This window comes from Chamaea fasciata, unplaced genomic scaffold (genome assembly GCF_029207755.1).
Source record: "Chamaea fasciata isolate MVZ Bird 193981 ecotype frontalis unplaced genomic scaffold, bChaFas1.0.hap1 SCAF_7, whole genome shotgun sequence".
NCBI classification, from domain to species: Eukaryota; Metazoa; Chordata; class Aves; order Passeriformes; family Sylviidae; genus Chamaea; species Chamaea fasciata.
Window position 1 is genome coordinate 51,002,609 of NW_027094092.1, and position 16,253 is coordinate 51,018,861.

General features: G+C 42.5%; 1 protein-coding gene across 7 annotated transcripts in view; it reads left to right on the forward strand.

The window, feature by feature from the left end:
• EVL (Enah/Vasp-like) overlaps positions 1–16,253 on the forward strand; it is a 144,101-nt gene that overhangs the window by 54,956 nt on the left and 72,892 nt on the right. The window contains exon 1 of one of the 7 annotated variants that reach the window (XM_066188797.1): positions 11,927–12,065. The exons of the other annotated variants lie outside the window; for them this stretch is intronic. Within the exon in view, the coding sequence (XP_066044894.1) occupies positions 12,055–12,065 (11 nt within the window). The 5' untranslated portion in view covers positions 11,927–12,054. Of the gene's footprint in view, positions 1–11,926; positions 12,066–16,253 lie in introns of those variants that run through there. 7 annotated transcript variants of the gene reach the window in all.

The following is a 16,253-nucleotide window of genomic DNA, read 5'->3' on the forward strand; positions in this document are numbered from 1 at the left end:
TCCTTGTTTGGGTTCTCTGCTGGAGGCACCTGTTTGGTTTTGCCTTTTCTGATTCTTTTTCAAGTAGGATTTAGCATAATTTCCATAATGATAAATCTTCCATTTAAGATCAAGAAAATAGTGTTGCTTGTCTTGAATATCTGAAAAATATGATTGGTATTTACAGATCATCACATTTGTTTTTCTGATGTCTTTGATTGCATCTCTTCCAATGCAATATGCATTTCACAAAACTGAAATTGCGTTATGGAAATACATAGAAAATTATTTTAAAATAAACTATGGGTTTAACATTTTTATTTTATTTTTTTAAAATATATAAAATTTTATTTAAATATGTTTTTAATAAACTGATTTTTTTAATATAAGATTTTTTTGTCTTCGTCATCTTGGGTTTTAGTGGATAAGCAGTTGGTGAGTCTCCTGTGGAAATTCTCAGATTTCAGAACAGCAGGATTTTTCCTTAGAGTAATTAATAGTCAAATAAGCTAACACTGGCATGAGCTATTGTATATGCTTTAATTCAGCTAGTTGTTTCTCTGGAAGGAGAGTGCCAGTAGTAGAGGGGAGATCACAGCAGTCTTTTCTCCTCAGGGACAAGCACGTTGGAGAACAGTGCCAATATGCGAAGTTGGACAGTAAATGCTTTGGGTATGGTTTCTTTGTGTTTTGTTCTCGTTAGCATTTGGCGTAGCCACTTGTGCTTCCTTTCTCCTGCCCATGTCCCTACAATGCCGTGTAGGGATCACAGATCAGCGTGGTGTGAGTGACTCCTTACAGATGAAATATTCATTCTCCTCTACCCTCCGGCAAACCTGAAGCACATGGAGAGCATAAAGGACAGTATTCCATCATCCCTGCTCTAATCCTCCCTGAGCACACAGTATGCCCAAAGCCTTGGGGCACTGGTGGGCACTGGTGGGCATCTCTTTTTGTCTGGGGCTGGCTTGTCCAAAGAATTGCCTTTAATTGGTCCCTGGGGTATGGGCTGGGATATTGTGCTTCCTCCACAAGAGAATGGTGCGGAGGGCTCTGCCTGCCTGCCTTCCCACTGCTGCCTGCCAAAAGCACTGCTCAAATGCTTTGCCTTTCCTGGGGTTATCTGGGAAAGGAAACCACCTCCTGAACACCCCTGCAAGGTGCTGAAAAATGCTTTTAACTAGAGGAGGGAAGGTTCATCACACTGAATTGGTAGGTGGAAACCTGAAATGGCTGAAAGTGCTTGCAGTGTTGCAGAGAAAAAAGTCTCTTCTCTCTTTCTGCTGTGCCCTCAGCACAGTGCTGACATCTCAGGGGAGTCAAAGCTCTGGAGATTTTCTGTGTGTCAGAGGATCTGTGCTTTACTATCGCGGGTCTTTGGGTTTTTTTTCTGTTTGGTTTGAGTTTTTTTACATTTGCTCAGTGACTGTCATTCTGCAGAAAATTAAAGCTCTTCATTACCCCCAACAGAAGCTGTATTTGCAGATTTATGTTGGCTTCTCTGAAGAGACAGTACTGCTTCTGCCAAATTAGCTGCAGCGGATCTATGACCTGGAGGCTGCTCTTCAGTAGGCTGGAATTAAACCATCCAACACACATCCAACATAAACACTGCTCCTATAATGAAGCTCAGATACAAGATACCAGGTGCCAAGTCTCTGTTGGATTTTAGAGTGTTACCTAACATATATTTAGAAATCCCAGTCTTATTGCTGAAAACCAAATGAAACTGAAATAACAGACTTGGGCCTAATTTGTTTTCATTACTGCGGCACAGACCTATGAATTAATGACTTTCAATTGGGTTTTCCACTTTGTATTGACTATAAAGTGAAAGACTAAGGCATACTCTTTCCTCTTTTCTTCTCCAGAATAAGAATGTCCTTATGTGTGCACCATAACATTGGAGATGAAAAGCATGAAATAATTCTGACTGTTGTGTGTGCATAAAACAAGATTCATATGGAAATCATACATAAATATAAGTTTCTTAGTTTGCATTATAGTTTGGTTCCTATTGACTCAGTACAACTGTTTCCTGTGGGCTATCCTGACTCTTGGTCAAATGGATGCTCTCTGTTCCTCTGAACAGAGAGGGTCAGGGATGGCTATCAAGTAGGCCAGTAGCTTTAGGAATGAGCTGGGGAGCTCTGCTGTTTTGGAAACCTGAATCTCCACAGGTTTCCCACTGAAGATATGCCGCTGGCTATGCTGGCTGTACCCTGGTGTTTGCTGGTAACCCTGCTCAGCAGGAAGCATTCCTCTCTCTCCTCACCCTGCAGTGCTGGCTCTCACACAGCTCCACGCAGTGTCTCTGAAGACACACTTCATTGCACGCTGTGTTATGCTTTATTATAATGAGCTGGGTGCTCATTAAAGCTTCACAGTTATAAACAGAGTCGTAATTTAGCTTGAGGAACACTGTAATATTAGTGTGGCACCTGGAAACTAACCTCGTCTCAAGCTGGGTTATGTCAAAATGTAAGTGAAGGTACTTATTTGTAACAACTGAAGTGGATGATAGAATTGCAAGTGTTTGTAAAATGTACAGATGAAAATGTGAAGGAAAATCTAAGTCTACAAACCCCCAGTGTTCTCTCATTCTCTCCAGTCTTTCAGCCTTGCCTTCCTGGCTCTTTGGTGTCATGGCTGTACAGAGAGACACTGCCCTCATCCTCTGGTTTCAGAAAGTTTCCATTCCAGCAGAGGAGACTCCTGAGAGACCTCCAAGGGTTTGCATCACACTCCCTTTTCCTTTGTACGTTTATGCAACCAACTAAATCAAGAGGCCACTATTAATTGCTCCTGATAAAACCATGGTCTGCCTCCCCTCTTTGGACCTGCAAGTGCTGCTGTGACAAGGAAGGTACCACACTGCTTCCAGCTATGGGCAGAGCTCTGCTCATAGTTTTTGCTGCCCAGGGCAAAGGGGCTCCACCCACTGAACTCCATCTTGCATAATGTCTGTGGCCTAAGACAAACAGGCACGTTGAAAGCATGAGTCTCCTTTTTGGCATCTGACTGAGATCACCCTGTGGTGATGCTGAGTTTGAAAAGACTGATCCCCAAAACTGTCTTGAATGGGTGCAAATTAGAATAGAATAGAATAGAATAGAATAGAATAGAATAGAATAGAATAGAATAGAATAGAATGAAATAGCACCAGTAAAATGGAACTTGCAACAAGCCCCTATCTTTTCTAAACCTTATGCTCATCCAGAGGCTTTTTAGTTGACCCAACTTCAGCTAATAAAGCAAGTGTGGTGCTGATGTAGCAGGGAGTGTTGGGACCCAGGGCCAGTTTGGTGAGTGTGGATGTGCATGCTGCTGAGTGAGAAGTATTCTGCCTGTTTTCTGGAGGAGTTCTGTTAAAAACTGCAGTGCTTTAAGACTCCAAAATCAGAGCTGGGCACTGAGCATGGCAACAGTGTGCACGGTGCCTCAGGCATGGCACAGACCAAGAGAGCTTGCATAGAAAGCAAGATATAGAAAACCTCTTTATCAGCATGTTTTATTCTTATTCTAGTTTTTAAAATGGTGTGAACCTAACTCTAAGTGGCAGTGGAAGTGAAAGACCGAGAAGAATGAGGTATCTGGATGTGCTGGCACACCAGTTCATAGCTCTTGCTTTATTCTATTTTCCCTTTTCTCTTATTCTGGGGCAGGTGGGACGAGTACTGAAGAGCAAAACACCTCTATCCAGAAAAGGTATGGGGAGGGATGGAAAACCAGGCAAATGATAGAGTCCACTAGCTATGTAACATCAAGCTGGGAGCTGGAAACCATTCCATCTGTAGGCCACAGAGTGAGGGAGAGAAGTTCTGTTTTCACTTAAGTATTTCAGGGGAGAGTTCCCTGAATCCATGGTCTGATTTCCAGCTGCGGTTATATTATCAAGTGAGTAAGGACTGTGGTCTTGGTGTTAGGAGCCAGTTAGCCTAAGCAGAAAGAGATGAGACAGGCAAAGAAGGCAAAAATACTGAAGAAGAAAGGTTAATGGCAAAAAATGCAGTCAGTTCTTAGGAAAATGGTTTTTTGAAGCCTATGCTCCCTAATCCAGTTCCAGTGCCCTTCATGGGAGCATGAGCTGGATTTGACTGGGGCTCTCAGAGGTCAGTGCTTTATCCACTAAGCTGCAACTGCCTAAACTGATTGTGCAGCCCAAGAGACAAATTGAGAGCTTTGTCTGGTTTCTATTCTGTTTGCACTTTGGGGAGTTGGTTTCAGCAGACCAAATAACACTGCAACATTGCTTAGCTGATAACAGACCAGTTATAAAGTTCTCTGTGAGGGATCTTGCTGTGAGCTGACTGGGGGGTTCTCTATCAGTTTTGATTTTGGTAAGCCCTTTGGGGCCTAGAGAGAAGCCAGGGCATGATGTAGGGTAAGACATCCAAGGCTATGGCAATTTATTAAATCTTTCAAAACTCTTGTGTTGTTTTGAGATTTTTTAATTAACGATTTAATAATAATGTGGCTTTGAATGCTGCTTTCCATATTCTTGTTGGGGTTGAAAAATAATGGTTGATGCACTTGAAGGAGGAATTTGCCTTTTGATCCCACTTGGCTGTGGTTGTTAGCATTGCTGTAGAGGCTGGGCTACCCTAACACTGACCCAATGGAAGATGCACTGCAGATGTTATCTTACTCCCTAGAAATCCTCCATGACCTTGCCTCAGTCCTGAATTTGTGATCCTGGGAGTTGGTGGAGCTGTAGAAGGTTCAGAAAGCTGTTAGAAGGAACAGTGAGCTGAGTTACTACTGAAACTTTCTCCATCCTCTGTGTCCTTTCTCTTACCTGTCCTTTCTGTCATTTGTCGACTTGCGAGTGGTTTTCTCTTTTTAATTTTTTCCCCCAAACATTGTATCAGTAATGCAAAAGGACAGTTTTAAAGATTTCAGTCCTGTTATAATAAACCAAGGATATTATTATGAAAAGCATGTCTTAGTACAGACAGAGGCTGTTGAACACTCCCAGTCTGTGTAATGGCTCAAGGGCTAAACACTTATGTTAAGCCTTGGATGGAAGAGTTGTCTTTTGAAAGTCTGAAGTGCTGACAAAACCCCTACATGTTTTAGTGAAAAAAAAGCCAGACAACTGGAAAGTTGTACTTTTGGAAAAGGGAAGTAATTCTGATGCTGATTTTGAAAGGAACTGTGCATGCCATTGTGGAGGATTTGGTGGTCATCAGATGGACAAACTGGTGAGGGTACCAGTGGAGGTGAGCAGTGATTCTTTGGGAGACCCCTCCCTACCAACCTGTCTTTAGCTTGCTCTCCTGAGAAAATAAGGTTTATGCAGTTGCTTCACCTCACTGTCTGCCCATCCTCTTCCTTCTCTCTACCACCCTCCCAGTAGCTGACCAGGAGATTCAGAAGTGTCAGCGTAGTTTGACAGAGGAATGAAAGTCACTGGTTTATGACACTCACCAAGTGGATGGAGAGTGATACAATCTGGTGTTCTTTGTGAGGCAAAGGCAGGACACAGTCAGGCTGAGCAGCAATTCACTGCCAACTTGCACATATTTAATAGATGCCCAGCTACTGAGAAGTGGCACTTTATGATGTCCCTGCATGGTGATGGGAAAGTCACAGAGGACATAACACAGTCAAGAAAATCATTTTGGAAGAGATGAAGAGGGAAGGTTGCTAGGAGAAAAAGGATAAAAATCATGGTAAAGCAAGAGTACTTCTGCCATTATTTGACAAACATTGTGCAGAAACAAGTCTGGTGCACAAATGTGCTCAAGAATCCTGTTTCAGTTTTGGCACTCAGGAAATCTTTTTATCTGCCAGGCAGTGGGAAAAATCTTTGCCAATAAATAATCGAAGGAGGGAAAGGGGGAAAGAAGGGGCTGCCAGGATGATTTTTGTTTTAATAAGTATTGTCAGTAGTTTTGGACAAAGGATTTGCATACTACACATCTCCATTTGCTAGCTGTCCTTGTGTTTATTTTTACTAAAATAATCTGAAAATTATTCTTGTGAAATTTAGGAGATATTCTCCCACAGTGATTACCACAATTAATACAGATTTTTGGGCAGACTTGACATTTGGTGCCATTTTATGCCCACCTTGAAGAGGGTTTCACCTTTTCCGTGATGGAACAGTACAAACAGCCAGATCTGCAACGTTCACATTTTATCAGAATGAAGATACTTAATCTAAAATCGACACTATGACTCAGTTATGCAGCTTGTTGTTTGGGCCCAGCAATGATTTGTTATTCTTCCCAGCCAAAGTATATCTGTAAATATCGGGGCCACATTCATTGTCCATCACTGCAAACACTAGATTTAAGATGTGGCTTCAACAGACCAGTATAATTTACCTTGTTCTACTGCCTAACTGCTAGCACAGATTATATGAAAGATAAGTTTCTGCTGCAGCTGGAATGGCTAATTGCTAATAGGAATTTTGCCACCAACTTCAGTAAGGATAAAGCAAGTATAGATTCATGCAAAACTACCTCAGTATCCTGTTAAATGCTATAAGGGATATTGTAAGACATGAAAAAGTGTGGAAGAAATATGGATGCTTTACTGTTGTTACAGGAGAGAACTTCCCTGCATGTGTGCTCCACGCTGTGTTACGTGGCAGTGAAAGGTGTGGTGAGTTGACACGAGAAACTGCTGACTGTACCCATTCCACCTTCAGGGATCCTTCTGCCCTGAAGCTGAAGTTTCCTTGTGCCTATAAGTCAGCTATGATTTCCAACCTGTCCTATTCCAAGAAACATAAATATCGGAAACAAGGCTAGAAACAAGACCAGGCATTCTTCATCTTGGCGTGAACCTCACCTTCTACAGCCTGCACAACCTTTACTTTGAGCCCTTACTTTCTAGGGATGGGGTTGCTGTCTTGAAAAGTGCTTTCCCAATGAATATCAAATTATATGACCTGAACATCAGTCAGGCACATGCCTTTAGAGAACTTCAAGTGATAAAAATACAGTTACGTGTGATTTCTGGTTGGTTTTTGGTCAGCTGTTTCCCCTCCAGTCCCTTAAGCTGTGTTCACATGCCTTCACTTTACTCCAGCATCCCTTACATCAGAAATGCTCTCCTTATCTTCACACCTGCTGGGCTGTATCTCACCCACCCATGTGCCTCTGAAAGGCTTGTGATAGAAACTCTTCCACGGGGTTATGGTGCCCACAACATGGGATAGAGGTGTCCCATGCTACAAGTACCTTATCTGTTCAGTAAAACACGGTGCTTGAATTGCATTTCTAAATGGTGGATAGCATTAAATAGCTAAGAATTGAGGAAGTGCTAGTTTAGAGTGAGAAGCTCCTAGTCTTGCTTTGGGACTGTTGTGAAGTTGGTATTTCTTGTTTCAAATACGAACTCCAGAAATTTACATGAGCACCCCATAAATCAAGAGCTACAAAAAAGTAATGTAGGCAGTTGAAAGGACCACTGCCTACAGCTGCTAAAACCACTCATCATGTTTACTAAAGTTTAAGGAAAAATGCAAGCTGAAGGTGAAAATACATCAGCTGTGGAGCAATGTTGGGGGAAAGCATATGTTTGGTGACATAAATATGAGAATGTTTTTCAGCTGATACCCCAAGTAAGTTTATATTTACACTCAGGTCATGTATAATGGCTCTTTAGATCAAAGCCATTGCTGAACTTTAACATTAAAAAAAAAAAGTTATGTGGAAAAGCTAAGTACACCCCTTAAAGTCTGCAGTACAGAAGAGGGTTTGCAACACTGTGAATCTCAGCTTCTTGAAAAGAAAGGAGATGGTATGCCTCAGCTGAGGTGCTGGTGGGAACAGTAGCTGTTCTTTGCCTGCTGCTGGAGCAGGTATGGGTGGTGTGGTTCTAACTAGAGGTACAGAGGTGCCTGCTGCACCTTCTGCAGGAGGGAGATGCCCATGCTGGTGGCTGCAGTGAGACTGCTGACCTGGAGCCTCAGAAGATACAGCCCTTGGTACCACCAGCTGCCATGAAACAATGTGAAAATGTTTGTTTAATAAGGACTGTAAAATGTCCCCGGCACTCAGGACTCTAAAGTACTTTCATAATTTCAGGGGAACTTTTCCTGGCAGACTTTGATCATATTAAATAGATTTCCCATGATATCATAATGCTCCATTTGTTATAAATGTGCTGATTTGCGGATGTGCAATTAGCTGACTCAAGCAAAAAAGCATTATAGATACCCTGTGTATGAAGTGGCAGTTTATTTCTCTCCATATGGTCTGTAACTTGTTCCATGCTGCTTACCGTGGGGTCTGGGCTTACTGCCCACTGCTCATCACAGTTTATAGAGAGGAAAATTGAAGGCAGGCACGGAGTTAATTCTGTGCAATACAGTTACTTCCTTAAGGCAATACCTAAGCTGTTTGCATCAGCCAAAACATCCCCTTGGAAGCAGGTGAGTCCTGGCTGTTCCCTCTGCAGGGTAAGGGTGAAATGAAATCATCTTAGCAAAGGGCACTCACTGCATGACTTGAGAGCCAGGGGCTTCCCAGAAGGGAAAAACAGGGTTTCCCAAATCCTGCACAACTCGTGGCCTTCAAAAGATTTTTTTTTCCTGCCATATGTTTATTTATCGCTACTCGAATGGGTCTAAACAAAGGGCTAAATCTAGTCCCTCTGAAATCCATGGAAGGACTTCCTTGGGCCTCAGCAGTGACGGGGTTGTATCCTAAATTAATATCCCAAGAAAGACTAATCTGTAAAATATGCTCAGGGCAGGATCAGTTGTTTTGCTGTCAAAGTGGCAGCTGGCACCTCACCTCACTGCACATTTTTAACTCTTCTAATAGTAAATAAGGATATTTTACTCTCCTGAATGGTTTCTTTCTTGCTCCTTTCAAATAAGTGGGGAGCATGGAAAAAAAGAGATTTGGGAGAGCAAGAGCATAAATTAACATTTAGGGTTAAACTTTCTGAGGACAAGGAATTTTTTTTGCCTCATCAGCATGTTTAACAGTTGCAAATCTCAGTGCATGAGGAAATGTCTTACATTCAAAGACTATTAACAGCTGTGAAATTAGATTTACAAATCTGAATATATAACTGCATATTTTATATGCTTTTGCATATCATTTCTGTATATATTCATGAAACTGTCTTGTAGTTTATGAAATTTGAGTGTACCGTTTCAGGGGGAACTTCCAGATTTCTTAATCATTAAATCGTTAAATGAGAGACTTGCCATAATGCAAATTTTGAAATTTGTGCAATGTAGCACGATGCCTTTTGAGGCTAACACAGAACTAAACCCAACAGATATATAAGTATTAATAGTTATTTGGAAGGTCTGAAACATGCTTATTAAGAAAAAAATACTTTAATCATGTCTACCTTCAAATGACTCTCAGGTGGGTACCATTTTATATTATAATTGTGATTCTTATTTTTTAAATCGTATAAGCAACACATTCTACAGTGGTCCATTTCATTCTTAAAAATAGCCTGGGTTTTGTGTTTGGAGATGAGTCATTTTGAGGCTGAGGCACTCACCTTTCTGGCTCAGCCTATAGCTCTAAGGATTGAAAATATGTAACGTTTTGTCTTATACAAATCACAATTCATGTGGTAATGAAACTCTCCAAAAGAAAGCAAATACAACCCTTGAGAGTCTTTGGGACATGAAAGCCAAGTACACGGCCAGCAGACGGGCTGCTTGGAAACCTATGGGAATATTCACTTAATTGCAACTAAAACCTTGCTTCTGTGTTTAGGAATCCTGATCTGCTCACACAGATCTCGGCACATGACTGAAATAATCTGTTTATCCAGCATATGGTTCTTTGTGAGGACTGGATAGAAGTCAGCTACTCGGTCTTATGTGTCATTTGTCACAGAGTGCTGTGTCGTTCTAAGTGCTCCCTTTCTAGTGCAGGGCCATGGAGGCATTTTAGCAATGCAAAGAGGTGATTAGAGGCACTTCTGCTGGAATGTATGCAGTGGTGCTTAATGAAATTAATTTGGCTTGTGACAGGGGCATGGAAAGGCAGCCCTGGGCTTTGTCCTACTCACCGTCACTATTTCCTAGGGTGACGTTGGTTGTGTCAGTAGTGACCTGCTCTTTGCTGTGCTTTCAGCATGCATGGTGCTAGCAGGAGCGGGGAGGCTGGGAGTTTCCAGGTGTGCTCAAAGGTGTTTGTTCAGGAGAAACAAATCTTTAAAACCGGGGTTTCCTAGCTGATATTATTGCAGTTGATACTTGTGTGTAAGGAGAGTAATATCGGCTTGGTTTAACAGGGAAAGTATTCTATCTCATAAGTGCTGTCTCCTTACCCCCAGATCAGCGACCATACCTATCTCAGACACATGACATCAGAGAAATAAAAAGGCTCCTCAGATCTTTGCTTAGTCCATCTTCCTGTGTCTTCTGCCTAGAACAGTGGAGCCAGCATGGCTGACCTGGGCCATTAGTGATTTGTGTCTGTACTTACTTGGAGATGCATTTTTCAGGTTATGTCCTTTTCTAATACATGCAGTAAAGTACTATTTGCACTGAATAACTCTACAATTACAGTCTAAGCAGTTGTGTGAGCTATGCAGAGGAACTGCCACTTGACCCCAAGTAATGTCAAATTTTAAGTTCATGAAAAACAGGACTTTCTGAATGAAACAAGGTAGTGCCCAACATCCACACAGATCTCAAAGCAGAAATATGTAGTAGGAAAATGCAGGCAAATTGAAATCCCAAGAAAGTGATAATAAAATGCTTCATTAAGCAGAAAGAAATAAAAAGAGGGAGAAAAAATAAAAAAGCACTACAGAAAAAGCTGTACTTAAATGTCAGTGAGAACTTTAATTCTTGTTGGCTTTTAAACTCCCCCATCAGAAAATGAAACTCTTCAGTCATACAGAGGCTTTCTGCAGAGGAACCAGAAGCAGCAGCTGAACAGGCAGTGTTCTACCAACTGTGAGAGTAGCCAGATTTTGACACCATGTTTTCACTAGATGCCATTTCAGCAGTAGTTTCTGTAGGTCTTTCAGCTGGACCACGAAAGTGATCTCCTCTAACAGGAAAACAGTGAAGGTGAAAAGTGCTCTGCTCCCCTGCTTAGGTGGAGCAGCATTTGCAGCTCTTGCTCCCCAGGAGAAACTGCACTGAAGGGTTTGTGTAGCTGGTGCGCCTTGCCAAATTCAGCCTATTTCTTACACATCTCTCTTTTTGCTATATTAAACAGGGATCTAAGGTTTTACAAATGTATGTTGCACTCTGAAAGCACTGCAAGGAATCGTGTGATCTCCTGGGCTGGTCTCCTCGGGGCTCTGCAGGTTTTGCTCTCATTAGTGGAGACTTCAGAGCCTCTGGTGCTGACTCCCAGGGAAAGTCTGTGTGTCTCATGGTAAAATCATGGCTCCTGATTGCGTTTCCAGCAGTTCTTCAAGAGCTGAGAAGCTCTGCAGTTTGTGGGGTGCTTTGGGAAGTTATCTGGTGTCTGCACACTGTGTCCTCTGCTCCAGGTCAAGTTGTGCAGATGTGAAAAAGGCATCAAAGTAGGTGAGAGAGAGAAAATTTGCACTGTGCTGTGCCAGTTGAAGTATTGGGCTGGAGCTGGACCTCAGCAGGATGCCAGGTTGGCTGCCAGGCTGTGCAGGGCCCTCGGTACCACCGGGGCCCCTGGGTTTGGTTCTGCGTTGTGTAAACGCCTGTGCCATAAATGAATAACAGCAATTTCTTTCTTCTGGGTCCGAGCTTTATTTGCTTTTGCTTTTTCTTGGACAGTGAACCCATGCCTTGAGAAAATGTGTGAGAAGTTTTTGATATCCATGCCTCCAATGAGGCAACAATGGCACATCTAATCTTAATCTATAGTGTTTGTACTTTTGCTCAGTAAAGCAGCTGTAAGAAATAATACATTTCTTCTTTAACGTCCCTTCCCCACCCCTGCTGTAAAGTATTACTTCCCGCTCTGCTCTCTCAATAGCACTTCCCTTTCCTGTTTTCTTTATGACCAGCTTTCATAGAGACTCTTGGCTTGTCTCCCTGCCAAATTTGTCTTCTGCTCAGGTGAAATAGAATATTTGGATCTGAGCACACGTGCCGGCTTTGAGCATATACCTCTGTGGGATTGCCTGACCAGGTCCTCCTCCATGGCAGGCACGTAAGTATCTGGGGACTGTGCCTGTTGGCAGGGAATTTGTTGACCAGAATTAATGTGACTGGATGTGAAGGAGAGCACATATTGTGATAAACACAGAAGGTTTGTGTTTTGGTTATAGCCTGGTAGGATAATTTATAATTGTATAAAATGGTAATTAAGCTTTTATGGCAATGCTACATTAATATGCATCCCCTGGCAGTGAGGGAGAAGCTGACTTGATGAAGCGAGCGTTTCTTCATTCCTGATCTGCCTCCATCAGCTCGAGGGGAATTGTCACAGGTTTATTTACATTTCTTCTGGGATTGAAGGGTAACCAAGGCAAAGTGATGTCAGCTTTAATGAAAGATCTTTATGTTGATTTCTTCTATTCACTTATGAGTCTGCCTTTCCTGGTCATTAGTTATGATTATGATCTTTCAAAGCCTTTATTTGAGGTTTCATTCTCCTGAAATACAGATATGGTTGGCCCATGAGTGAGAGTCATGTATTTTCACTTGACATTTCAGTTTTGGGTTTTGCATAATTTGTATTTTACACGATTAGGTAGTTCTTCTTTTTTATTTCTGTAATTTAAGGGGGAAGGGAAGTAGTTTATATTAATAGCAACCTGATCCAGTCGAGTTGCTTTTTTACTGTTTTTGTCTAATTGAGTTTCTGGTGCTTCTCCAGACCATTTACCTGACTCATTTTTAGGAACTTCTAAGCATTTACTTGATATTTACTTTTAGGAACTCCCAAAGTGTATCTTCAAGGTGGTAAAGTCTGACAGTGAGCCCCACTTCACAGAAAGAAATTTTGCATGATTCAAAGCATTAATGGAGCAGTGAAGTTTCCTCCATTAGGAGACTCCATTAGCAGTCAGTTGTTGGAACTTGGAAGGGAAAGTTTCGTGGAGCATGGCCTGGCAGCAATGCCCAGCAGCAGTGGCACTTCTCTTAATCCCACCACTTCCTCAGTGAAGTGCCTTTTGCAAAGCAGGTCTCTTAAAGCATTTCTTAACGTCCTGGGTTGACATGTTGATAACTAGAGTTCCCCTTAGAGTCATTTGAATTCTTACGCTTCAGTGTGCAAAGCCTACTAGAAGAGGGATGGGTTAAAATTAACAACGTGGCATGGTTTAAAAATCTCAGCAACATAAACTAAGCAGATGTGCTGGCTTACAAGGGCATCAATCTGTGGCCTCTCTGCTGGCCCCAAATCTCCCCGGATTGGCAGATGTGCTATTTAAGTGCTGTTGCGGACACCGAGAGGTCAGGGCTCACCACAGACTTTGGCTGGCAGTGCTGAGGGCTGCGCTGTTCTGGACTGACAGTCAGGCCCAGGTGAAACATCCGTTCTGCTGCAGTCCTGTTTTGCATACTGTATAATTTCTTGTATTTCTACTCACTTTTCCCATGCTCAAGAGCATTGAGGGGTGACAGAAGGTTATGCAAGTTTCTCCGGTCATGCCAGGATTGTGTGCCTGTTCCCGAATTCAGCAACTCATCTGCCAAAGTCCTGGTTTAGTGTGCAACCTGGGTGCCTCATAAACTGTCTTTTCTCTGGTTTCCAGCTGATATGTCTGCTGTGGGTGTCTGCAGCAGATAGTGGACAAGGCAGTTCCCACTGTGTATGCCAGTGTAGTAAGGGAGAATTCAAAATTAATGTCTTATTCCTAACAGAAAGTAACTTTTGAATATTCTTCCTTACGGAGGTAGGCTGGTGTTCTTCTTACTTTTGATAGCACTGTAAGTACCAGTATTTCCATTTCCTGCTCTGTAAAATATATATTTGTCTTGCAGGTGTGTCGTGACTTTATTTAACAGTGTCAGTCCTTTTGAGAGCTGCTTATGAAGGAGGCTTTGTATTTTTACTATTTTCTTGTAACTATTTAATATTAAACTGTTTAGATGCTAGAGTTTTACAGTGGAGGAAGGTGATGGGCAGGCACCTTCAGCAGATGCTCAGTGCAAAAGGCTCATCTCCTGCTGGCAGTGCAGACAAACTCCAGCACCAACAGATCTGCAATGTGAATGTGCAAGCCTTAGCAGGAGACCAAAAAATAGCAGCTTCTCTGGGCTTCACTTCAGGCTGCCTGGAGCAAGGGCAACACTGTTGGGTACGTCTCTTTGCACAGGCAGGCAATCAGGAGTGATTGCAAATTGAGAACTTCTGACCACGGGGTCCATGAGTTGGTTTTTCAGGGAATGCCAGGAAATGGAGCTCACAAAACAACTGAAGGTAGTCATTGTGGCACCTCCATATTATATATGAGAGTGTGACTTCTACTGTTTAAATATCTGCTATAAAATAGTCAAGCATCTGCGTGTCATTGAGGATTAAAAGCACCTTTCTGGATCTAAAGCCCCCGTGGGGCTGCCCTTTTGTGTGGTCAGGTGGCTAAATGCTGTATTTTCACTATGAGGTCTTGCTGCCTTGCTTGAGGAAGTTTCTCAGGGCTGTGGGACAAAGGTGAACGATGGTGACACCGGCTGTGCTGCAATTTTGGTTGTAGAGGGAAGTAGACATTGAAACAGGGGTCCCAGAGGGAGTCAGAAGTATGACTGACATTGTGCTGGAGAAATGAGGCTCCCAAGGAGAAGTGGGGTCATGAGCAGAGGTGGTGGTGAATCTCTGGTGGGAAGGCTGTAGAACCACTGCACTACAGCAGCTTTATCTGTAACGAGCTCAGATCTCAGCTGTGGTCTCCATGTAAGCCCAAATGACCTGACTGTCTTGTGTCCAGAGGGTCTCTCAGGCTTTTTGTTCTCTAAATCCAGTGGTCAGAGAGAAATGGCCATTGTTTCAGGTTACTACTGAAACACTTTCCCTGCATCCCGGTCATTATTATATTTATTCAAGTGAAAGCTATTAAGATGTTTAGCAAATTAGTATATCAGTGTTTGAAGTACACTTTAAAATGTTGCAGGAACACGACTTGTAGCTTGCTAATTCTGAGGTTAACACAAATCTGTACTGCACAAATCGCACATCTCTGTATATAGGATTTTGGATTTACATTAGCTGTTTAAGCTGACATTGAGAGTATTCTGTCATCTTCTTAAATCAACATCAGCAATTTCTTGCATCTCACGTTTAAGCACACAGATGTGACTTCTGTGGCAAACTCGGTGGACAAGTAGAGTAAGAAGTGCTAAATGATATACGTTTTCTCCCACATACTCTGGGCTGACATTTCATAAGGCAAGCCTGGGGCTAAGTAATATCTACAATTTCTCACACCAATAAGAGTGATTAGATCAGTCTAAAATAACTTTTAATTATTAGTAATATAAATATTGAGGGAGGATGTATGGGAGCTGGAATTGAAAAATAAGGTAAATGTTTGTATAAATAGCTGTTTGCCTTTTCTATGAATACCAGAAAAGAGCATCTTTGAAAGTCAAAGAATCATGAGCAATTTGAAACAAAGTAGATCCATAATAGGTTCAAAGCATGAGATCTTGATTTCTGTCAGGGAGTATGATAGAGTTTATGCTAAGGGAAGGACACAGTCGTGTGTGCAATTATGAAGGACAGTGGAAGTGTCCAGGTCCACCTGGCATGCTGGAGTAAAGCCCACAGAATTAGGTGTTTGGTCCCAAAGTTAGCTGGTTGTGGATATTCGTTACACCTTTTGTGAGCATGATTTGATGGCCCTCCAAAAGCTGTATGACTTTGTCCTGGCTCTAGGAGAAAGTATTTTAAACCTCTCCCATTGCCCCAGAGGTGTGACCTCTGGGTGGTTTGGTGCTGGACAGGGGGTCCAGGGTAGGACTGGGGTAACCCTGTGCCGTGGCAGGCTCTGCACAGGGCTGCTGGTCAGAGGGGGCTCAGTCACTCAGTACCAAGCTCTGCAAAAGTTTTATTCATAAGAGGATAACCGTGTAAGTAGAGAAAACAGGTCAGTGAAGGAGCACAGTGCAGCTTGGCCACTCGAATTTTCCTCAGTCTGGAACGAGAGGAAAAAGCCTTAGAGACCCTTCAGAGCCAGACTCTCCTCCAAACTTTATGGTTTGCTCTCTTTTTCCTATTTTTTCTCTATGACAGATATTTTGTAGCTCCAGCCTGAGCTTTTTGCTTATATATTTGGATAGCCCACTGGGCTAGGCAGGGTGAAGCAGGAGGGCTTTTCTCTATCTGACCCATGGCTTCTCCACTACCGACCTCCACAGTAATTTCTGTCATTTGGTTACCCCGCACCTCCTA